Below are 25,918 nucleotides of genomic sequence, written 5' to 3'. Positions count from 1 at the left end.
AGAATAGTTTTAAATTGTATTTCCAAGAAGACATTTTCTGTTGACTTTAAAACACGTTATTTTTCAGTTTACAAGCAATAATAAAACACAAATTACATTTGTTTACCCAATTAATGACACTACTTCGGCACATGTCAAGGACCAACAATGCTGAACAGTCATTTCAAGTAGTTTCTACAAATCTCCAAACTTTCATGGAAGAAGGCTGTATTTTACACTAACCTCACTTTCATACATATCTACATATTGCACTAGAAATAAAATTGGGACAGATTTGTAACTCGCATAAGACAGCCTGAAGGAGCGTGTACACGCTACAAATTAACCGAAGTCTGACCTTGAGCAAGTCTGTTTGAAAGAAGTGCTAATTTTGAAGCAATATAATAAAGTTAAGAATCAATTAAGTTTCACCTTCCTGAGAAAAATGTTCATGTGGCGCTTCAAAACAGCCGAGAATTTAAATTATAAAGCAATTAACGTATTTGTATGTTTCTCGGTCAGTACTGGTTACCATCATTAATCAATACTGTTGCAATTTTGTAAACCAAGATAAATAAGAAAAATAAAATCGGTGGAAGTTGCAACTAAAGACAAAAGGGAAAAGGCAAATTAGAGGTGGATATAAAATGGAGTTGCCAAATGTCTCTAATTACAATCATGTATTTTATGCTGATCACTAGAATGTTAAAAATACATAATTTTCAGCACTATAAAGTTGTCGTAATGGCAAGTGAACAGTAAAGCAAGCATTAGAACATTTTTCAAGAGACTATAAGATATAACACATTAAACAAATACCACACAAATTATTTAAGAAAAGAAAGAACTCTGATAATTGCACATTTTACCCCTCCAGTACTAATTATGTCACACACAATTTACAATCAAACAAAAAAAAAAGTTTATCATTATTAAGAGTAATTAAACTAGAGAAAAGTGATATGTACATACTTCCATGAATTAGCATTCTTTTGAAACTTTGCATTCCACAATCAATTTAAATCAAACAGATGATATTTTATCTTCGTACACCATAAAATTCAGTTTCAGCTTCTATGTTCAAGCGTCACGTCCTTCGTGTTAGCCCAACATAGATGCTAACACAAGTATTTGCGGATGTTACAGTTTATTATTCCCGAAACACATTTTCTGAATGTGACTTGCAAATACATGTTCTTTTACATATTTGTATTTCAAAATTCTGTAATAACATTCATTTCCACATACTTTAACGACGCACACTAAATCCACACCAATTCATCAAAACTGTACTTCTGGAATGTAGGAATGGTGTTTCGAAACATTTTTCATTTGTGACTGACAAAAGTAGCAGAACAGAGTATACGAACCCCAGATTCTCGAAGAAAAGACAAACGAAACAAAGTAAAATCTTGATATGGTATCAAAATTCTCAGCATAATTTTTCCCAGCGAACCATATTTCACCAAAGAAAATGTATTTAAAACAAGGCACATGATCAGTTTCCTTTTTCTTTACACTACCGATACGCTACAGGATTCTACGTCTCAGTTCGCTGCCTCCTTCACCACTAATGAACACAGATTCTGACACACAATGACACTACTACAAATTCTTTGGTTAGTTTGCTGCGCTACAGTGGTATCTCACACATACACAACATTAAAAATCTTATATGGCATACAGCGGAATTAATTCTTGTATAAAATTTGTATAAAATGCTACATTTTCCATCAAACACTCCTTTTAAGTTTCAATGCAGTTATTTTACTTACTCTATAATTAATACATACTAGAGACACCTTAAATTCATATACCTTGCTGAATAACGTCATTAAACGCAGCCTACGCGGAATACAATACACACAAGCATTAGTCCTATATCACGTACGGCGACAGATGACTGTATGTATAATGTTAAACTGAATACATTGGCGAATACTGTCACAGAAGAAACAAAAGGTATACCAACTCACAAAGGGGTCAACTTCCATCATGTATCATGATTTCGGCACAATGGACGGTACGGCAGACCACAACCAACGACGCGTTTCGTTCAACACTATAAGCTCTGCTCCTACAAGATATACCATCAAGACTCAAAAATATTAACCTAAGAATACAGCATAACTGGTTAGAAAACAGAAATCAAGATGAGTTTCCATTAAAAATTACAAATAGTTGGACATAACTCAACATAACAAACAAACACTGCCGTTAACTGAAGTTTAACAGTCCAAAATTTCCTCCGATTATCCACTGTAGGGATCGAGGTAATGTTTCAGATGTAAACAAAAGGTTTCATGGTAGCGTACGCCTTTTACAGACTACAAGAAAAAGTTTTACAAAATACTGTAGACTCTGATTCATTTTCTTATCTTGGAGATTTTTCGATTATGTGAAGATTGTTTACTTAGTATACATTTCTTTCCTACAAACTCACAAAACAATGGAATAACCACAACAAAAATAAGTCCTTAACTACCCTCAGCCATTAAAGAAAGTACAAAATGAAAACTACTAGGAGATGAAGTTTGTTACACCAATTAAAGTGAGATTTGAAAACATATTAATATTATAGTACTAATCCAGCCACACGTGGAGAAACTCGATACAAATCGTGCATTACGGGTCCACATTTTAATGGCAAGTCATCATGGAACCCCAGACATTAGGGGGACATACAACATTCTTACACAACTTTAATTCCAATCCTTCCTCAATATTGATACAAATTAATTTGTAATTTAATATTGAAGCCTGCACTAGATACAAAAAAATCCATATCTTACCATACATTAATACCACAATCTCTTGCAAAAAAAACAGATGTTACTGTCTCCGATATATTTTCACAATTTCATAGGTACTTAACGCCATCACAAGGTCATTCGCTACCACAACGTATTATATTTAAAATGTATAATAAAGAAATGGATCCTTAAAAAAATCTCACAGCCTACACAAAACTAAATGCAATAAAGCAATGTCCATGTTCTCCATCACGTAATTCTATCAGCTGCGCTCTTCTGAACACCAATTACAATTTAGCATTAATTGGAGTATGTTCGACTTCTGTGACATTTCTGCCTGAAATAATTAAAGTTTAATATGGCATTTTTGTTTCAATTAAATAAACTATTCTATAAGTAAACAGCAAGTTGAGGTTAATATTTGCAGAGCCTAATATCATAAATTTCAAACATGTAAATTAGATGAAATGAATGGAAATCAAGTTGCCTGCTTTTTCGTTTTTCTGATTCCTCCGCGAGTGTTACCATTTATTTTCCAAAAAAAGAAAAAAAAAGAATGGGCCACAGTATTTTGCAACAGCACACCTGCAACTTCTCAGTGTACATGCACTTACCCATCAAATCTTAAAACAGGACCCATTTAATGAAACCTTGAAAGTAGTTTTGTAAAAAATCAAAATTCTAATATACTTATAACTGAAATTATTTTATAACCTGATTTAATATGTATTAATAATGATAATGAAGACGCTGATGCGTAGTGTCCACAGTTTATTAATAGGCATTTTATCAGGGTTTTGCAGTATTTGTTCCTTGCAGCGATGAATTCCAAATATTTCGACGCTTAAAACTGATATTCCTAGTGTACACACAGCGTTCTGTCTTTAGATCTATTAACTTTAAATAAATCCATTTCAAGGAAAGATGTGATCTAGTACAAGATCATAACGTCACAGCACAGGATAAGTTGAGGGACTTGTGTATCCTTTATTTCTTATATTTACATGTTACAAATAATTTGGCAAATATTTTATGTTGTGGTATGAATTATGCTAATTTATAAATTTTCCCTAATTCTTTATGAAAATGAATCTGTATATCAGTGATACATTAATAAAGTTTTGGAGGCCCATCAAATGCCATCTGGGAACTTCAGAGAGTATCACTGATAATTAAATCTGAAAGCAGAACAAGGGTGCTTCCTCAATATATTCATCAATTATATAATTGATGAATATATTATACAAACATTCTAACACACGACAGTAGCAAAGGATATTTTTTGTTGAGAAATATGAAAATATTATTAAACGATAAAGAGGGCTATAAATTATGTGTGTTTTACAAAATAAGTCCATTGGAAATAGCAATAAGAAAGCTGTACCCCTACTGGAGGGAAATTTGATTAAGATTAATAAAAAAATTAGAAAATACTAACTAATGTGTGTGAAATTTGTTAATGAGCATTAGGAAAACTTGATGGTTTTAAAGTTCACTCCGCTGCTGATGTTATAAACAAACCTGGCGAACAGTTTAATGGCATGCTAGTGTGCAGCGCAGTCAGCGGGACTGCACGTAAGCCACGACACATGGTCGACGAAGGTCAACAAAACTCTGCAGACACCAAGAAAGTTTCATGATGTATATTTTGTAGTATTCAAGACAAGTGGCAACAATATAAAAGAAATATTTAATTATTACCTTTTATACACCCATTTTGAATCATTTTAAGACAAACAAAAAAAGGAATGTTTTTCATACTGATATTTAAATAATCAAAATAAACATAATAATAATAGTAATAATAAAACTTCAATATGATTGCAGAATAAGCTCTATATTTACAAAGGCTCGAAACATTTCTGACCAATGGTAACACACCCCATCATAGAGGGATCTGGCTCCATTTTCATCTCACCTAATCAAGAGTCCACCAAAATATTCGAAAGCTTGGAAAATTATAAACAAGTTAATCAACAGGTGTAGTTAAATGATTTAAGCGCATGATGTCTTATTTTGAAACATAATGCATAAGAAGATGATTCTTAAATCATGGCACAATTACTGGAAGTCTGCGCGAAAAGTGATGGAACAGATACGCAGAATTGTATTCTACACGGGACAAGGCTATTTACACAATTACACATACATGAAACAAAATACAAATTACAACAAATTCACCGTGCGCTCACGACACGTCACGCACCGGAATACTTCTGTCCACCATCAGTAATTAAATAACATCCCGAACACACAAAAATGTCTCTGCCTGAAATATACGGAATGTTTCCTATTCTGAGAATGGGGAAGAAGCCATAGGCACACTTGGAATGGCGTTACTGTATTTAAAAATTATAAATAAATGCCTGTCTTGTACGCTGGCTGTCATCTGCACATTATATCTTAAATTTTTGTTGGAACAAACTGGAATGCAATTATTATTTTTTAAAAAAATTGGTCAATTTCACACTGTAAAAGAAAACAAACTACTGCTTCCTCATTTTCTTAAAAAATGGGGGAAAAAAGTTCAGTCTTAATATATTTATCACACGTTACGTTAACTGTATGATGATACAAACACAAAGTTGTCACACAGCACTTCAATTACAGTATGGTAATACCAGCGCAACAGTAATGTTGTAATTTAAATATCCAAGTCATTATTATTCTTCTGTTCCAACACCTTAGTCTGAAAGACAAGCCACTTCACGCATTTCAATGACGAAATTTTAATATGTGCCCTTGCTACTACAAGTATAAAATATAACTGTGGAGACTGCACAACAACCACGTTTAAACACCTTAGGATTCTTTACAACTTCCGCTAGTGAATCTGGAATAATTCTACTGTCGTTACTTCCACAAGAGAGTAGCCATCGATAATATCGTATATTTAACGTCACTAACTTCGTTAGACAATTCCGAGGTTTCCCCAATATCATTTAGGTTACTGTATCGTGAGCCGTCCTTCATAAACCTTCCAAGCAATCAAACATTTTGTTTAAACTGTATAACCAATTACACATTCAATTCTTTTTAAATGACGGACAGAAAAAAGAGATAGAGACAAGAAAGAACACTCACAACAGACAAACTGAGGACCCTTGAACTTGCGAGTGTTCTTTCGTTAAATATTCGATCAAAGTTACGCATCTTTACCGCGTATGATTTCTCGATGGAAAGCTGACAACTATCTTTGAAGTTTTCTTTGAATTTCACAATGATTTTATTAATATATGGAATGCTTCAGTAGTAAACTTATTTAATTTCTAATCACATAAGCAAACCAAGTATATAATGTTCATAATAATATATAATATTAATATTATATTCAAAATAAAAAAAAAAACCTTTCAAAGTATCTATGTATAAATGGAAAGTAATGAATCAATGTAGCTTTACAATTGCTTTTCATCCATATTTGGAATGTAATCCATGGCCATGAGGCACGCAAATACCGTCATGACCATTTTTGGTTTAACTTCAGTGATATCTTCTGGAAGGGCATACACCCGAGCCCCCATTTTCCTGGCCATTGAAATAGCGTATTTTGCATTTGCCAGGTTATCCTGGAACAAACAGTTCATAAAGTCAGATCAAACCACGCACAAAACTTTTACACAATTCACATGCTCTTTATATGAAATGCTTACTGCCTATGTCACATTCATGACAGCTCTAAGACACTGAATAGAATTCTGTACTAGGAGATCAACGCTAAGTCACGTTAGGTTATCATTTTGATCTCTACTTCACATTAATCTCAAATCAAACTTTATTAAATTCCCTCAAAAACAGCTCATAAAAAAATACACTCAGACCTTTCGTTCGAAACGCTTTTCGACTAAGTACGAGATATTAAATAAGATGAAAGAGTAAAATATGATTTTACACAATTTATTATCCAAACCATTGATTAGGCAGGTACAAGTCACAAATCTGCAATAGTTGTGTCCCATTAAAGTAATATTATACAAGCTATCTGTTATTTGCCAGGGAAAAAGAAAGGTAGGCTAAGCCATGACGTAACTCACCTCTTGAGGTCCACCGTCCTTCACCAGTTCATAGTTGATAGTTCCAGGTTTAATTGCATCTATCAGGTCAATGACAACTTTAGCATCTGCTATAGACGAATCCTGAGTAACAGATAACGGAGTACATGGATTACGACGGCTGAGTACACGTCATTTAAAAAGAGCAACTATGAACTAATTTAATACACTGTAGGAATGTGAAACCACTTACTTGGAAACTCTTCAACGAGCTCTTCTTTTGAGAATTGGCAAGTTTATTATTTACCCACGTAACTATCTCTTTCTCTACTATGGGACTTCCTGTGTTGGCTAACTGCGTTAATATTGAAAGTGTGTACGCTCTCATCAACTGCCAGATCAATGCTGGAAAAAAAGAAAAGAAAAGAAAGAACTGTAACACACAGTTCGAAATCAGAAATACCGGTCACAAAAATACCGAAGTGCCAAAGCATCAGTCGCTACGTATTAACAAATTTAAAACGCGTCATTTATCACCTAAAATAAAAATTATTTCATTCAAAAATTTCATTCTTTTAATAACAAACCATTCAGAAGTGTGAAGTGTTATATACACCTGAAGCAGAACTCTTATCGTGAGATCAGATCCCGCAACTCAAAACTAATTCCACACACACGGCTCACTCGTCACCCTGATTGTAAAGGCAGCAAGGATCTCTGAAAAACTGGTAAATTTCTCTACCAGACTACACAGCATTACAACCCAGAGGACAGCCATCTTTGCGCTCACTGCTGTGAAAACGTCAAATACAACTCTCATCATGTTTAAAAAGCCCATGCAGAATTCTGTCTAGTTGCTCCTACACAATGTGGCACAAAACAAAACGACCAATCACACTAAAAACCTACCTAGAGTTAGCGTGGCATTCCCGTCATTAATATCTTGACCCGCAATTCCAACCAGCGAAAACTTCAATTGTTTGCCAAGTTCAACAGCGTAATTGCAGTTTTCTAGTTTCTCCATGAATTTTCGTAGCTTCGAGAATTTCCTGCGGGTTGGAAGGAGCGATTATTTAGAACGGCATTCACTTCTCTCTCGACAAATTCAACGATTCAACCGAATTCAATTATTACTGAAATACGGAAACAAGGAGGGGAAACTGGGTGCTTACTTGTGTACCCTGTTCCAATTGACAATGCCTGGTTTGATTATATCATACAACTGGAAGATCACAAGGCCATCTGCAAGATCTGAATACAGCCAATTTATATATGGAAGCACTCCCATCGAATTCATCCAGTTTCTGTATGCTGCAAGATAACGAGAAGAATCGTAACAGCACACGTTATCAACATAAATAAAATCGTATAATACGTCTGGTTATAATAAAGCGTTAGCTGACGTAAACAGAGTGATTCAAATGTTAACCAAGACTACATACATGACAGCAATACAAACGGGTGAGTGACTTACTCTTCTCTTCTCTTGTCTCTTCAAGATTCTCGAGCCCTTCGATGTCGCCCTCAGGACGGTCTAGGCCTGGATGGTTGTTGAACAGATTGGCAACAAATGCCAAGTTTAGTTTGTAAATCCCATTGATGACATCACTAGGCGTCACGAAGCTTCGGCAACCCAACTTAGCAGCTTGTTGCAACATTATTTCAGCTCTGTTCAAGTGATTTTGTTCCTAAGATACCATTAATTAACTTAGCAACAAACATTACTTTAAAACTATTCAATTAATTATTCGGTTTGTCCGTCTAATCACAATTATATTTAAAATATTTAAAATTTACAATAAGATAATTAAAAAAAGGAAGATATTTTAATTATCTTATTGTAAATTTTAAATTTTAAATATTTTAAATATAATTGTGATTAGACGGACAAACCGAATAATTAATTTAATATTTGTTTCACAATATGACACAATTATACTATTTTAAACTATTCATCAACAAAAAGATAAGTGTAAGACTTGAGGTTCTCACAGCGGTGAGTATGAAGATTTCCGTCTTCTATGTTGTTGCGCTGTGTAGTCTGGTCGATGTTAACCGTTTCAGAGGTCATACTGCCTCCGTCATCAGGGCGATGAAACGTTGGTTAACATCGACCAGACTACGCGGCGCAACAACCCAGAAGACGGAAATCTTCAAAAAGATAAGTGTTACACAATAAAAGACTGCACTTCGATTAATTGTTAGTATAATGTGCAAGAACATGCACTGGGAAAACTGGAACGGATTTAACAAATGTTCCACCGATACACATACATGAACAAATGCAAATGGTGAGAAGGAACTCTCTCAAACTGCTTACTTTTGTTTATATTTCTATTGAAGAACAAAGACGTAATATGATTATTATAAATCTGCTAGACTCATCACAAATTATCTCAGTAAACAAAATTCTTTTGTGGATTCTTTCAAATCATTCCTTAGCAGGGTCAGAGCTGACCACACATCGAAAGATTGGTCAAAAGCGAACGCTTTACAAATCACGAGGTAACATACGGGCATACAAACAGAGCGTATATCAGACAATTTCTAACCTTATGAATGATTTTCCTTGAAGTATAATGCCTGCTGCACGCAGCACATCACTGCATACGGAGAACGCGACCCGACATAAAACAGTTCACTGTGCACCGAGTTCCTTTGTGCGAATTAACAGACATTTGTTTTTGTGACTACTCCAGAAAATATTATGAAAAATGTTTTTTAAATTTTGTTAGCAGTGTCTGACTCCACATCCACGAAACTAGGTTTTTAACACGTTGATATACACGAGTCACAAAACCCCCACGAAACTGCCGAATGTTCCACTCTGCTTCTTCCTGTACTGATATATTTATAAATTATTTTCAATTACTTACCAAAAGAGCTTCTAATGTAACATTACTCTCTGCTGGCGCTATTTGTTTCAGCAGGTGCGAGTAAATTTCGGAGTCTGAGATGTCATTTTGGAAGTTATTGCACCGCCTGGAATATAAGAATTCACTTACACACACAAGCTCTGTTGACAATAAACAGAATTCACTAATTCTGACAGCAGCTGAGGCACCTTACCTGGCTACACCAGCCCTTTCCAGATGATGGTTAACCCATCTTAACAGTATCGCTTCTGGCGAGAGTTTCATTAAATCTTCGATGCGCTCCCCGTCCAACAAAAGAGTGGTTAATCCAGGACAGTTCTCCAGAGTGATTTGATTGAACAGTCCTATCTGAAATACAATTTTACACATTAACACGACACACAATCAAAAAGGCAGCGCAGTTAACTCCATGAAACCACCGTTCCTTTAGTACAACTCTTTCATCGTATTAACGAAGAATGTTCACATACAATTCAAGACAAGCATTTGTTAAACAAGAAGATTTCTGTCTTCTGGGTTGTTGTGCTGTGTAGACAGGTCGATGTCCACCAACGTTTCAGAGGTCATACTGCCTCCGTCATCACGCCCTGATGACGGAGGCAGTATGACCTCTGAAACGTCGGTTAACATCGACCAGACTACACAGCACAACAACCCAGAAGACAGAAATCTTCATCGCCCTGATGACGGAGGCAGTAAGACCTCTGAAACGTTGGTTAACATCGACCAGACTACACAGCGCAACAACCCAGAATACGGAAATCTTCATACTCACCGCTGCGAAAACCTCAAATCTTATATTTGTTAAACAATACTGCACTCACAAAACATGAAAAGGGATTTGCAAAAATCATCAACGTTTCTGACGGCCCTTCAATTCTACGAGCAAAAACAGTTCTGTAAATATTTTATAAGTATTCTTTAACACTAACGCTACAAAGACGTGACTTCGTGTAGATGTCAAAAAGATGCGTTCCAAACTGGAATACGCATACGCGTTCTTTGCAAATTCTGAACTGTTAATAAATGATTACACCACCTGTCTTACAACTCCAGCTTCAAATTATACAAATCGCATGTTATCAGAATCTTCTTTAAGCGCAGTAAATCAATTTTGGCATCGTAAAATGCTTCACAGGACTCAAAAATTCTTTTCTCATGCAGCTGCCATGTTGTACAAAGAATTATTAAACCAAACTTTTGTATTTTCTGAAAATCTATAACCACATGTCAAGCGACATTAGCGGTAATCATCTCACAACTTTGTCAGTATTACTAATTGTAATAAAATAAAATAAAATAAAAAAAAACAAAAAAAAAAAAAAAAACAAACAAACAAACAACAACAACAACCCTAAGGAGTATGATTTTTAGGGCAGCCCCCAATGAACTCTTTTAACTCTACAAAACTGTAAACACAAAAGTTTAAATGGGAGATACACGCTTTGTTTTTGCTCAGCAACGCTAAATTTCGATTCTGGTAACAAAGTGATTTTAAATTATGCTTATTTATTAATATGGACAGTCACGTTCAGTACATTAAGGAAAGTACAACTTCACAGATAAGTAACGGTAACAGGGAACTTAACATGTGACCACACAGACTCATAATTACGTAGTGATAAACCTTCCTGCAAGTTTCTTCCCGACGGATCCGCACATGCGGCCAGTCTTTATGCAAAAGATGTTATCCACAAATTCTAACATATAAATATATCAACTCGTACACTTGAGTAGCGAACGCGGTACTTAAGAATACTTCCCTTGCGAGATTCCAGGCACCGTTGTATATAACGACAGATAATTTACAAGACACATAATTTCTTCAGGACTTATTATCACTCACCAGAGTATTAAAAATTTTAAAATGCCAATTTCGCCCGCAGCTTCGTCTCTTGAAGAAGGGACGCGGCTAACAAAAGAGCACCAACAACGGAGGACTGATTGAAATAATACGATGCAAAAACATTTCAACAAATGACGCAGGACACTTTAACATTAATAATGTTAAGTTCATATCAACTACCAATTATTTTAAGCACTGACTGACTAAAATGATCACATTCGTGTCTGAAACTACAGCCGTGATAAGTATGACAGCGCATAAATGCATTATCATTTTCTTGGGTGACCCAAGTGAACTAACAAGTTCTGAAGACCAAAACAGTGTGCCATCTTGACATCAAAGATTACTTACCCTAATGATCTGCCAAAGAAGACCCAAAACCAGATGTGGTTTTCCTTTTGCTAAATCGTGAGCGTCAATGTTAACTATGTTACATCCGATGGCTTGTGACGAGACCAAGGCAAGGGTTAAATTTTCATGTTTTGTATACAGAGTCAGGTTCTTTTTGTTGATTGCACGTTCGTCGATCGTGTCTGGGCATGAATGGTTGATGATTTTGCTGCAAAACAAAAATAAATAATCCAAGGGCTGATGACCCTTTAAAATCTAATTCACACTGTATTTTAATTATGGTAAATACTTTTATAGGAACATGCATCACCTCTAATGTCCATCAACATTAATATGAAAGACAAAACAATGATCGATACGGAGGATCGAATCTTCTTTTTAAAGTTTAGTGGGCACATTATCCTTGTTTCAGCAGTTTGCTGTTGTGTTGAACATTAAAAGTTTTTAAGGTAGTATATTTGCGTCATATTGTGAATTAAGTTAATATTTTAATATTTTCCGTCAAATCACAATTTTTTTAATAATAAGATAATAAAATATTTGTAAATGGATCATTCGATGCGGAACGTGAAATGATATTTTAAATATTTTATATTTTATTATCTTATTATTAAAAAATTGTGATTTGACAGGAAAATATTAAAAGTTTTACATTTGTGTGTGCATTACTTTGCGAAGACAGGTCAGACTGATAAAAGTTGAGCAATTAGGTGAATTATCAGACGTAACTGATAATCTGTATGAAACTGACATGTGAAATGGAAGTGGGGATGACACAAAATTGCCGGACACTTGTAATTACACGGCACCACGACCCTCCAATGTAAAGGAAATGCGTGCCCACACCCAACACGGATGTCACAGAGTGATAACGAGTGCGCGATCTGACGATCAAACGTCAGCGAGTTTGAAGCACGATAAATGCCAAAACAATTAAGACATTGTTCATCTCCCACCAAAGTACCATGCACTCGGATTATTTTACTATAACAAATGCTAGTTTAATTGAATAAAAGTTTACTTGGATATTATCCATCGTCTAGTAAATATAATATTTATATATATTTTTGTGCAGCAAATGTAACAAAAGTGTTTCAAAGTAACGTTCTACAGAGATTTATAAAGGGCTGTGAAACATTTCAGGCTCTAACAACAAATCTGTGCCAAGGACAGATTCTTCCCGAGGCTTTGCAATTTGCAAACGTAGATGCCCGTTTCCCTTAAAATCTCATACGAGGGACCTCAAATTCCACAAACAGATCTCACCAGAGAAGAATGCCATCCTTCACTTTGTCGTACAGAGCTTTCCCTTCTGAATCAATCGGCAGGAGATGCTTCAGGTCGGGATCTGCACGCAGATTACTGTTGACCCAATCGGAAAAGGCCAGCTGCTCCTCGAGTCGTACCGAATGCGTGGTGCCTTCGCTGGACGCGTCTGACATTCCGCCGAGCGTTTCCAAGTTCTCTTTCTTGGACACTAACTGTTTAAATTTGCTAGCCACTTCATTTGATTTCAGTTCTAGGCACATCTGTAATTTTTTTTTTAAATTAAATGAGATGTTAATGACTTCCACAGCGAAAACAAAAATTACGATTACAAAAATATTCCGCATGTGTTTTCAGCGACTACAAAAGCCTTTTACTATGAGCTGTTCACCACACAGGGGCAGAAACAAAACCGAGCAAACTGACGTTGAGTTCAATTGGTCGGAGCTGTCTGGTTCGAACAGGTAACGAATATTATGGGTCTCAAAATTAAAATTATCCACTTGCACGGACTGTGCAACAGAGAAATAAATTTCCTCGTGCATAACATGCCAGTTTTGAGGCAATTTTAGATTTCAAATAATTTGCTTCAACAAATGCTTAGAATTTAAAACAGGAAACAAATATTAGATATTATGTTAAAATTAATTTATTGGAAGTTCAATTCCATGCCTAAACTTGCTAAATATTAAGAATTATGACAAGCATCATACCCGGGCATGCTTTGGAACAGATTACTAAACGAAAGCATCCCCATGACAACAGAATTAATAAGAACAGTAATAAATATTCTCATGAACAAATTAAGTCACTGAACGTATTACTGTAGTATATGTAAGCTTATGTAACATGAGTTTTCAAAACAAAGAGTTGTCATACACGAAGAAATGTGCAGTTTGGAACTGTGGTATACCTGAAATAATTACATGTTGGGATAAATAAATAAATAAATAAAAAATAAAAATTTACACAGCAAAAGAACAAGAGTACCTTTTCAAACTCGTCGAATGAAAGTCGACCTTTATGTTGTATTTGTCTTTTGTCATCGTATTCCTCAATCATCTGTCGCACCTTCCAACCTGGCAATTTAAAACCGCACACATCGAGAGCCTCTTTGAGTTCAGACAAGTCAATGTAACCATCTCCATTCTTATCAATCTGTAACAGAAACAAAATAAAAATATAAACATGAAACAAAGTTTATATGCAGGAAATCCACAGAGCTGCAAAGCCATAAAACACACGAGCGCATTTAACGGCGACAACAAACTATAAATCCTCCATTTCTCAGTGCCCCTGGAGAAAGTACTTTAAAAATTGATGCAGAAATCTTGTAGCTGAATGATTTAAACGTACTGCCAACTGTAGATGTTAAAAAGTGTTGAATATAATGACGTAACACGGATTAGAACTGCAAGGTGTATTTTGTGACGTGCCTGGAGACTTAGAACTCCTCCGCCCCCTCCAAACCTGACGCAAGTAGTACCGCAGGAAAGGTTTTGGGCTGGCTACATCAAAAGTAAAAATACAGACACACGCCGACCTTCTTAGTACGACGACTTAAGAGGGAGCGAGAAGTAGAGGGCAGTGGGTGCAAACTGAACGCAGACACAAAAATGACACCTCCATCACAACAGTTGATACAGGAAGGAACCTGAATCAGTTGCCTCCTCAAAACAAACAAGGATAGGTTAAACCAAATAGCAACATTCTGTAGATAACATTTGAAAAAGAAAGAAAGAAAAAGATTATCATTTATTTATTTATTCCAATGCATACACAGCTTTAATTCAACATAAAGCAATGATAAATAAAAGTTAAGAACCAGTACACATCAGTGTGTATGCACCAGATGCGTTCCACTGGCTTTTCCTGACTCGCTAATCTTATAGCTGCTGCACTCTTCCTAGACTATATAACCCACCTACATTCCAGAGTAATTAATTCTACCCTGAATATCTAGGCAGTAGGATTTTTAGGTACTTGTGGGTTATCCGGATACATCGCTTTAAAAATAAGTTAAGTTAGGTTAGGTTAGTTTAGGTTAGGTTAGTTTAGGTTAGTTCAGTTTAGGTTAGGTTAGTTTAGGTTGGGTTAGGTTAGTTTAGGTTAGTTTAGTTTAGGTTGGGTTAGGTTAGTTTAGGTTGGGTTAATGTGTGTGGATAAATGACCTATACTTGAAAGTTATTATATTTTATTTAAACAAATGACAACTAACCTAACCTATTTTTAAAGCGATGTATCCTGATAACCCACAAGTACAGATTTTTAAAAATGTTGCAGGGCCACTCAATGACCTACCTCATGAGACCACAATCCAAAAATCCATTGCCATGTAAAGGTCAGATATCAAGAAAGAGGTAACTTTAATGTTTGCGGACAATATGACTCTATCCCTGCACACGGCAAAGGTTTTGCCTTGCGTTGCCTTCTTGGATACATTTACATGTATTATGTAAACTTTATCCAGAAACCTTGAAGACAGATGTTCTGAGTCAAAGTGCCAACAAAGTGTAGCACGCACAGCCTTGCAAAGGGAGCGTTCTCAGGGCCAAACACCAGTCAGGAGTGACTCCGAAATACATGACAGTCAAGGCAACGAACTAGTAGCGGACAATTTGAAACTGTTGAAGAAATATCGCATATTTTACACACATGAATGCAATTGACTTGTGCTAAAAAAAAATTTAACCAACAGCGATTCAACTCGTTCAGAAATTCCTTGCGTTTTATGTAACTCAAATGTTCATTACTGTGTTTACAACAGCGCACCAGTGGACCCCGTTCTAAATCACGCCCTCACAACCTACTACTCCGATACACATCGTAATATTGTATTATAAACTTAAAATTCAACATCAATGACATGAAATGATGCCTTGGAATTCAGCATTGTCACCTGTCAGTGTTTTCGATGGAAGGGATTAAAAGTGTAGAGGACAAAGTTTTTTGTAAAAAAAAAGCATGCAAATTCAAAGTTAGTGGGGGGGGGGGGGACACAAAGGCCACATTAACAGTTTACTGTTCCATGCAAACAATTGGACAAATACACAGGATCTTCTTACATAATCAATTAATTTCCTTAAAGGGAATGCTGAATCGATTAAAAATGAAGGCTATTCAGTCTGCAAAACACTGAATATATTAAAAGGATGGATGAACCAAAGGCATGGCCTTCGAAGGCTTCAAATTTAATCTCTTTAGTTCTACCATGAAGTGGGTTTAAGTGGAGAAACAACTTAAAAAAAAAAACTACTCTGGAAAATATCACGTCAAACCAAATGAAGGATGTTTAAATACAAATGTTGAAACACCGACATAATCCGGGCGTATTTTATCGTTTAAGTTAGCGGGAAGTGGGCTTGGCGCCTGCACTGACAAGACAGTCACAATTCCAACAGATGAATCAGTCCCTCGTATGAATCACTTTTTCCTCTCTCCCGACGAAAAAGAAAAAATATGCATGGGCAAGTCATTGACAGCAATGACGCCAAGCTCACGCGTGACGCAAAACCTACTGGGATTTCAAACTTCATGTGCCCGTATAAATACGATGAATCAAATGTAATCAACCACGAAGGATTCCTATTCTAATTTCCTTCTTGCCGTATTTCCGACGCTAAAGGAAATAAAAGTGTTTTTATTTGTACACTGAGGATTACGCGTTATGAAAAACAATGAAATGCAAATGACGTGGAATACACAGAGAACAGACGGCGATACAAAACAAGGAAAGGTTACCACGGGCTGGACTAGTACCACAAACGGAAGAAACAAGAAAAAGCTCGAAATACAGACAGGGAAACACGAGCTACGGAAATGGGTTTCGCGATATGAACTGACTAGACTTCCTACGGATAAGGAGAACTGGCGTCTGCGATGGCCGCGTTCTACCAGTAATACGACAGTCCGTCTGTGTATCGGAGCAATATTCAAGGGGCACTACTGACGCAACAAGCAGAGCACAGCGTAAAAATGCCCGAACAAAACACAGAACAGACCCGGGACTTGGCTTCAAGCAAATAGTAAACACACCAGATTCTGCTCAAAATGGGCGATACCTGGATCAAATTGGAGGGGGGGGGGCACGAAAAGATGTGAGACATTAGAACAGGGGTGGCCAACCCAAATGATCTTTCGGGCCACTTTGGAAATGCATCATAACTCCGCGGGCCACATATAAAATTATATATCCCCATATTAGATTTAGATACACTATAGACATTTTTTTGGAGTGAAAAATTGAAACATAATGAGTTATTATTATTGTGTTTACTATTATTCTTACATGTAAACATAGATAATATAATAATAATGAATAAAACAGGCAATATCTGTCATATATTCGCAAGAATATTATTTTAAAATCAAAGTTAATTTTTTCTCATAATTTCGACAGATAATTTTTGAATACTAGGGCAGAACGCTCCTTTCGGAGCTCCTCGGAGGGGCTGGTCAAGTTTTTAAAAAGCAACCAACCCCTTCGGGGGGGGGGGGGTTGCATTTTAAAAACTTGTGTAAGAAACTAAATTAAACCCCCCGAATGGAGGGTTAAAACACTTGACCAACCCCTCCTTCGGGGGGGTTCGTTGCGTTTTAAAATCTTAAGTAAGACACTAAACTCGGCATTGTTGTGTTCCACAACAATGCCGACTTAGTTTATAGTTGACATTGTTGATGACGTCATTCTTTGACGACAAATTGGTTGACGACAACGGGGAATCACAAATTTTTATAGTAGAAGAAGAAGATAGATTGTTGTGTTGTACTCGGCATTGTTGTGGAACACAACAATGCCGAGTATAAACAAGCATAAGTTGACATTGTTGATGACGTCATTTTTTGACGACAACGAGGAATCACAAATTTTTATAGTATAGATATGGATGCACAAATAATGTATTTTTTAAATACATTTACATTGGTTTTCACTACTTTGGCCATTATAAAATAAATATATTTTGTAAAAGTGTGATGAATCTCGCGGGCCGGAAAAATGTTCAAGGCGGGCCGCGGGTTGGCCACCCCTGCATTAGAAGGACAGTTGAAGTCATGACGAAATTATAATTTTACGAACTACTCCACATTATATCTTACCTTTATCTGACTTTTAATATTATCATCCATATCAGTATTTCTACATCACAATTAAACACGAAGTAAGCCACGCCCACGAGTACGACCGTCGCGTCCCGTGGATAAAATTTAAGACGGTGTTCGAGCAAAGCAAATTTGTCAAGACTGAACAAGGTTTTTCACTGCGATTTTCAGGGTCGCAGAGCCGCGTAGTATACGTTTACCGACGTTTAAGATGCATTCGCTTCCTCCATCATGGCTCTCTGATCATGTGAGGACCTCTGAAACGTCGATAAACTTCGACCAGACTACACGACGCTTCAATCCAGACGACAGCCATCTTCAATAATCACAGTCTTTCGCCGTTAACCTTACACTAGTACTTCCGAAGACGCGATTAAATCCTGGATATGATTTTGAATACGGTTAATTTTTAATTGACATAACAACAAAACCTGCGGTCCATACACTTTATGGCTGACATCCTAAACAAGGAACAAGGCAGTACCTTTCTCCTGTCGTGCACAAAACACTCTCACTAGAAACTGAATTCTTTTAGCCTCTCCAACTTCAATGCCAACTCAACAGATTCACAAGAAAATCTCCGATACTTGAAACTAGCGTAGAGAAAGACTTGTTCGGTAGCAACAATGCCTTTCATTTTACAATCTAATTCTTAAGGAAATCTGTTGCGTTCAGACAATCATCCAGAAATAAACATAAACTTATAACATTGTACGTGGCTTACTTACAACCATTCTTACCATTTCATAATATTCCATCAACTGCTCCTGGAAAGATCCCCTGTTTGCTTCGATGTCCATAATCTAGTCGTGCGCCCAGTGTACACGGAACGGAGTTAAAACAATCTCACACGAAATCCTTAAGATTACTGGTAAGAAGCCAACAACAATCAAGAGTTTTAGCGCGACCCAGATGCCGATAACTCAAACCACGATACGTTATCTCCACAGAACATCAGAGCCTTAATACACGGCAATAAATTCCTTCTTGCTTTCGGATGCACTCTATCAACAATGCCGTTCTTCAGGCCACATCCAACGCAGACACAGCTTGCTCGAAGACTGTCGGTGTCCCTCACAACGACAGCTTTCTCTCCCCACACACCAGGACACCCCCCTCTCCCCGACATATTTTCTCTCCTACTTGGAACGAATACTAACAGAGCTCGGCATATTTCACACAAGTCACATACTTGGTGGTGACGCATTCCTGTGTACACGTTTCTGTCCTGGCTTCGACACAGAAACGTGCCACATGAAAACACTTGCAAAACGAATGCACGACAGAACATTTTCTCTCCAAGCCAAATTAGGTCATAAAAATGCAGTTTCACTGATTTCAAAACGTAAACATTCCACTAGAATCAGGATGCTTGTTTACCTCGCGTAGTTCCCAAGGCCAAATCCGTGGATTGTCTCCAATTTAAGACGCCCTTTCACTGTATACTTACGAGACTTCAGTCAAGATAAATCCGTACCTACGGTAAATGGCTTTTATACAGGTGTCCCAAAAAGACGTACACATATTCAGGAATCCATTTTCCTCGCCGTTCATCAGCTGTATGGGATATGTGGACATGTATCAAAATACGGGGCACCCTACACATTATCATCGCGATATCGGGGCATATTATTACGAAAGCAGATCTCACATCAAGTACACAGATTAGGAAAAATGTAAGTGGGTCGAGGAATGTGGAGACTGAGAAGAGTCTAACAGAATTCAGAAACAACCTGTGATCTTCCAGATATTATACTCAGACATGACGCCTCCAGATACAAATCAGACGCGTTACCACTGAGATAACCTGTCAGCAACGACACATCTATTGCGAACTGCTAGCGTGGGCCAGGTCCTTTCGAAAAACACTGGGACACACGTAAGTCATGAGATTACACTACAATACGTGCAGTTATCTTGTTACACTCAATCAAACGATTAAACTATCAGATCGTGTACGTGGCATAAGTTCTTGGATAGAAGCTCATTTCATGAACTTTGGAAAGACAATGATAAATTACTTTTATCATTTCGTAACAACGCACGCAGATAAAACTTTAGATAACAATTCAATATCACGACGATCATTAGAAGAATTGTCATCAACACAGGATATTACTTACACATGATATCCTATAGATTAAAGCGCGGAATTATAGGTCAGTCTTGCGACCCCAGTAATTATGCAAACATACACAAGTTGTTTGGAGGCTACTGAAGAGTGGGGAAGTAATTAAATCTGGCAGTCACTCCTACACTGCCGACGTATGGCAGAGAAGTTCAATGTTATGGGATTCTGCACCGGTTAAGTTCCCATGGTCCCCAAAACAGAAAACAATTGCCTTTATTTGTACATGGGATGATAACTCTCCTCCGTGTCCCACACTTCTTCTGCAGACTCGACGAAGACAATGGATAAAACTGGGTTAGCAATCATCTCGCGAAGAAACGTTCAGTAGTAATTAAAAATTAGAAAAGATGAAAAACGTAATGCGAGCCACGTAAATGTGACCGAGCGGGTGAAGATGGGTTCGCGCATGCTCAGACACTCCGTCCGGTCTCCAGGAAAACCCGAGGGTTTGTGCTTCGATATAAAAGCTCAAAAACCGAAATTTCGTATTGTGAATCTTTTTAACACGACGTCACTCGAAAACAAACTCCACGTCATCAACATACCACAAACTATGGCCAAGATAAGGACACTCTTCAAGTACAAAACATCCAGATAAGGAGTTTACGATGACGAAAGCAAGAAGGCCAAATTTGGACGGCAGACGAACTTAAAGGTAAAGATCACCTGACTAAAAGTTCCACAAATCAAGTAACACACATTAACTGCCCATTCGGATAAACACTTTCTTACGCAATACGTGAAGCTACCGACACCTACCAGATACATGACCTAATTCACGCGGAAATAACGACAGTGAGACTGTACAACGCGCCATCACGATGAACGCGTGACTTTGTCGGGAATCATCCCCCTCATCACAGTTCTGCGAGGCCCACGGACACGTACCTCGAGGTAACACTGCTCCCTTGCATCTCGGGGAACCAGCAACCCTGAGTCTGAAGACGGAAACTTCTACCAGACTACACGGCGCAACAACCCAGAAGATAAGTCATCTTCCGGTGAAAACATGTTATTATTAACACCTGTACTACCTGACGTCAGGCTGGGTCTTGCAGTCTGGCAGAAGTTCGCTTGTACAATAATAAATTAGTCTTAGTGCGTGCATGGCTCTTAATCGACCAGAGAGTGACTCAGCGCCCCCATGCACTCAAAACACGACCACCGGAATGGATTCATGTTTTGACTACCCGATTACTGACTCATGGGTTGTTCAATGACTGTGCAAACAACAGATATCAAAGGTTATTTCAAACACCTCGGGCTTTCTGCGTAAAAAAATCTTATGTTCCTAACAGGAACGAGCTTAATTTTTCCTACAACGAGTATAAAAACGCAGAACTGACCGTGTTTTTTTTTCTGACGTCGTATGACGAAAACGTCACTTGACACCAGAAAACAAGATTTCTGTTAATGTCATCAGTATTCTGCAGAGTGGCAGATTAGATCATCAAATCACAAACTAGGATGTGTATTACTAAAGCAAAGAACACTGGGAGCGTCACTTGTGGGATTTAAAAAAAAAATCACGCTTAAAGCAGTGTAATATATAATGACTAATTTTGTAAAAGAACATAATTTAATAATATATGAATCTGTGACACAAAGTTTGCAGCAATTTTAATAAAATGTCACAACTAAGAACTTTCTATATGAACAGAAAATACAGATCCAAGAATGTGTTGTTGTCGTTGTTATCATTCAGACTGAAGGGAATTTTAGATGTTTTAAAGTAGTTTTAATGTGGTACATCAGCCCATCCATGATCGAGCAGGGATAACTCACAAAAACATAACGCAGGAGGCATTTCTACTTTGTCATGACATCATATTGATAAAACTTTTAAAATAATAAGACTGTCATCATTGTCATCAGTCACGATCATCTTCAATGATGAATTTAACATTTTAATACTAACGTTAAATAGTGAGCAACTGAACATACTAAAAATTTGCATAAATACACAAAATTATTCTCTCGCTTCTTTCTCTGACCGACATCAAGTAAACAGGATGACATACATTTTAATCTGTGTAATCAGAATGCCAGACAGCTCAAGCACTTGCGAAGAACGCCATGAAGCATCATTACTACATATTTACTTAAGCCAATTCCTAACCTGTTAAAATTCATACGTAGGCAATACTTTGTGAACTAGTCCAATGGTCAGAACATGCTGAAACAGGTCTACAAGCATAACATCCTGACCTTGAGCAGGTTTGAAATAACACACTGACAAGATAAAACAATGCAGTGTAGTCCAAAAGCCCATTTATTTATGCTTATTGCTGATAACAATATCAGCCATGTATAACCTTGCTTAGCTTCCGACTACTGTCCTAATGTCACAAAGCTTAATTTTCCTCGTTAAACATTATGTCCAACCGGGCTGTAATTTCTCCAAAGCAATAAAAGCTTCCACTGCTTAAAACCACTTCGATGAGAAACCTAAGTCTTCCAAATTCCACCGGAACGCAGAAAGATTAAAATATAAAAGTATAATTTCATTTGGATATGAAGTATGGTCTCTTATACTACCACGAGAGGGTGCCGAGGGCAATATTTGGACCTAAAAGTAAATAAATAACATGAGACGAGAGGAAAAATACAAACTGAGGTGGTCCATAGTTTGAACTCTTCAACAAAATATTACTTAGGTGACCACATCAAGGACAATGAGCTCCGTTGGAAATGCAATACAAGGAAGAGACGAGAAACGGATTCAAAATTTTTGTCTAAAAAGCCTGAACGGAGAAGATAACTTGCGAGACCTAGACATAGACAGTAGGATAATAGAACTGCTCGTATCAGTGTCGAGATATTAATGTTTCTCTTCTGGGACTGTTTTTTAACACAGAGATTCTGTCGATGGATTTTCGTAAGTTTAAATGAGTGAATGTACATGCACTCATATTACACGTTATTTAAAAATTCTATATAATTTCTGAGGCTCTGAGATGTTATATCGAATGTGATGAATAATAGCTACAGGTAAAGGCAGTGGCTATGATATAACTCGAGACCGCCATGCACCTGCTGGGAGGAAATGAGAAAAACCACAAAAAAAATCCTTTGTCCTTAAAACACTGTTTAAACCAAATGTCACGCCACTTAGCAGGCAGGCACGCATGCCATTTTAAATAAAGTGATGTTCTTCTGACTGAAATCGACAGAACGTGCCAAAAATACGCAACGCCACACAGTTAACTTTGGATTTTATTTATTGGAACTGGATAACACACTTCCATCTTTGACCTTTTGATCTACAAAGTCTCTCCAGCTCTGTCCCAGTTCTAACAGACCACAACCATCTTTGTACCAGTTCAATGTTAATTTTCAGATGATAATAAGTTGACATACCAAAGTGTTTCTCTCGATTAACATTGGTACAGCTGACAAGTACCTTGGTGGAACCAGAACCAATACTTATTACAGTTTCCTTGCATGAAGTGCACAAAATGAACACACATAAGGCTGATCCTGACTGTGCATCTGTGTCCATGTTCCAATTTGACAACCGCAATACAGAAGTCAAACCACTGAAAGCGCATGAAATTTGGTGTGGAGACAGCACAAATGTACATACAATTTTTGTATAAAATATTTTTTTTGCCCATAATTAACTCTTTAAAGCTCAGTAGCAAATATATATATACCACCTACTTTAACATTCAATATTTCAGAATTTTGTACACAGATTGTATTTATGGGTTTTGTGCGATGATTAATCTGTTTCTCTAATACAAACAGGCTGAGAGAAATCTCAATATAAATAACATATATGAAAAAATCCAAACTCTCTGCCTGAATCTATGGCAACAATCTGTTTTGCTGAATTAAGATTTCACCACCTGGAATCACATTCTGTAAAATCAAGTGACTGTCACAAAGCCCCTTAAAGCAAAGTTTTGCACTTCATTTTGGGTGCAAGAACACTGAAAGACTACACATGAAAGAAGATTAACAACAGATGGGTGTGGGTTGATAATCATCCACCTACCATCATGTATGCATCCATTCATTCATTCACAAGCTACAAAAATGAATGTTGGATCTGAGGTTTTCACAGCGGTGAGTCTGACGATGTCTGTCTTCTGGGTTGTTGCACCATGTAGTCTGGTAGATGTTTCAGAGGTCCTTGCTGTCTCCATCATCAAGGTGATGATGGAGACAGCAAAAACCTCTGAAACGTCGGCAAACTTCTACCAGACTACATGGCGCAACAACCCAGAAGATATTCATCTTCACATAAAGAAATTAAGTCATGCTATTAAGCAATCAATTCCATCCTTTCCCACTTGGTAGGGCAGGTATCCTGCCACTGAGCTATAAACCCCACTATAAGTAATTTTCATAAGATCTTAAATCTTTGTTTATAATAAAAGATTATGGCTGTATGTAGAGTCAAATGGTGGCCTCTGAAGATGGTAATGAACCTCCTGGTCACACAAAACAATTTCTTCACTATGTGGTGGGTCTCAAAAAGGACTCTGCACCATAGAATCTGTCAGTATGGTTAACGGTAATGTCCTGACAACAATTTATACGCCTCTGCTGAATATACAAAATGTATAAAATTATATGAACTTTCCCGTTACTGCAACAATGTACGAGGCATCTAACCCTGGTGAAGGAAGCAGAGTCGGTTTTCGAAATGTTGAAAACTAACTCGATTCTCATACGGTAGCAGCCGTTTTAAGACTACCCTTCAAATGTCATTTGCGTTATTCGTACACTATTACGATTTTGAGGCAAGTTTAATTCAGAGAAACGAAATATACGCAGTGCAAATTCCATTTTGGTACAATCTTCTGCATGAGAGATAAATAAGATTAGCTTCTATTCTGAAACAATTCCACGTGTTTTTAAATGAATGAAACTCAATCCAAGACATTTGGTCAGGAAAGGGTAACTCCGTTGCAACATGTTAGCATTAATACTTACGTGGAGAATAATACGGTGGAAAACTTTTTTAAATTACCATAAAATAAGAAACTGTTTGAAGTAAAACTTATTACTTACAGCGACAAATTGTTCTTGCAATTCAGCTCTTTCATCCGGATTCATATTAACAACACTACCGCCCAATGACGCCATGTTTAATTTTACGGAAGTGACGAACACTGGGTTTATGATTATCACGTGATAAACTTCTGGCACAAAGGTTTGAATTTCCAATATTAACGTCGATATTAAAATTAAAATCTAAGTTGTTTTTTCTACGTTAGAAAGTAACCAATTGTAAACTACTCACATCTAACAAACTTACCTAAACAGATTGATTACATTCCTACGTACCAGAGTGGCAATACTGTTCATTCATGCAACTGGTTATGCAACATAGGAAAGTTGGTGCCCTGTCATATTCAGAAACCAGGGCAGTAAGCTGCCGATATTCCACCATCTTACATATATTCCTGTTCATTTATAGCTCAAGAAGAGATGCACCAATCTCCCTCAACTTGGTCTTGAAACCACAATTTTAGATAGGTCAAAACTCAAAAAAGTGTCCTTGGCTCAAGCCCTGGTGATAACAGTTTCTATAATTTGGACAGGAAGCACAATAAATGAATGGCACAAAGACCAAAATTGTTTGAAGATGGCTGTCTTCTGAGTTGTTGCAC

At 37.0% G+C, this 25,918-nt stretch overlaps 1 protein-coding gene across 2 annotated transcripts; it reads right to left on the bottom strand.

Moving 5' to 3' along the window:
* Positions 1-642: 642 nt before the first annotated feature.
* Fim (plastin-2 fimbrin) lies at positions 643-25,448 on the bottom strand. 2 transcript variants are annotated; one of them, XM_022084592.2, is made up of 12 exons: positions 25,317-25,448; positions 14,054-14,221; positions 13,064-13,326; positions 11,798-12,005; positions 9,794-9,948; positions 9,601-9,706; positions 8,199-8,412; positions 7,897-8,035; positions 7,634-7,773; positions 6,978-7,129; positions 6,767-6,868; positions 643-6,301 (listed from the first exon to the last, which is right to left on the bottom strand). In XM_022084592.2, exons 1-12 carry the CDS (start codon positions 25,389-25,391, stop codon positions 6,131-6,133), a joined length of 1,893 nt encoding a protein of 630 aa, XP_021940284.1. In that variant the 5' UTR covers positions 25,392-25,448; the 3' UTR covers positions 643-6,130. The 2 variants fall into 2 exon arrangements, with proteins under 2 accessions (XP_021940284.1, XP_021940285.1); XM_022084593.2 differs by lacking the exon at positions 25,317-25,448 and adding an exon at positions 18,904-19,232.
* Positions 25,449-25,918: the final 470 nt, after the last annotated feature.

Source organism: Zootermopsis nevadensis, unplaced genomic scaffold (genome assembly GCF_977971745.1).
Source record: "Zootermopsis nevadensis isolate Lab colony 2312 unplaced genomic scaffold, Znev_1.0 Znev_ptg000023l, whole genome shotgun sequence".
NCBI lineage: Eukaryota > Metazoa > Arthropoda > Insecta > Blattodea > Termopsidae > Zootermopsis > Zootermopsis nevadensis.
The sequence above is the reverse complement of the archived record's forward strand: the minus strand, read 5'-3'. Positions and strand labels throughout refer to the sequence as shown.

Excerpts from the sequence above, each read along its gene's own strand:
- Fim (XM_022084592.2), bottom strand. The coding sequence starts at position 25,391 with ATGGCGTCATTGGGCGGTAGTGTTGTTAATATGAATCCGGATGAAAGA. Across the intron at positions 8,413-9,600 it reads TTACATTAGAAGCTCTTTTG|GAACAAAATCACTTGAACAG; the intron begins GTAAGTAATTGA and ends ATGGTATCTTAG. Across the intron at positions 7,130-7,633 it reads GAATGCCACGCTAACTCTAG|CATTGATCTGGCAGTTGATG; the intron begins GTAGGTTTTTAG and ends CTTTTTTTCCAG.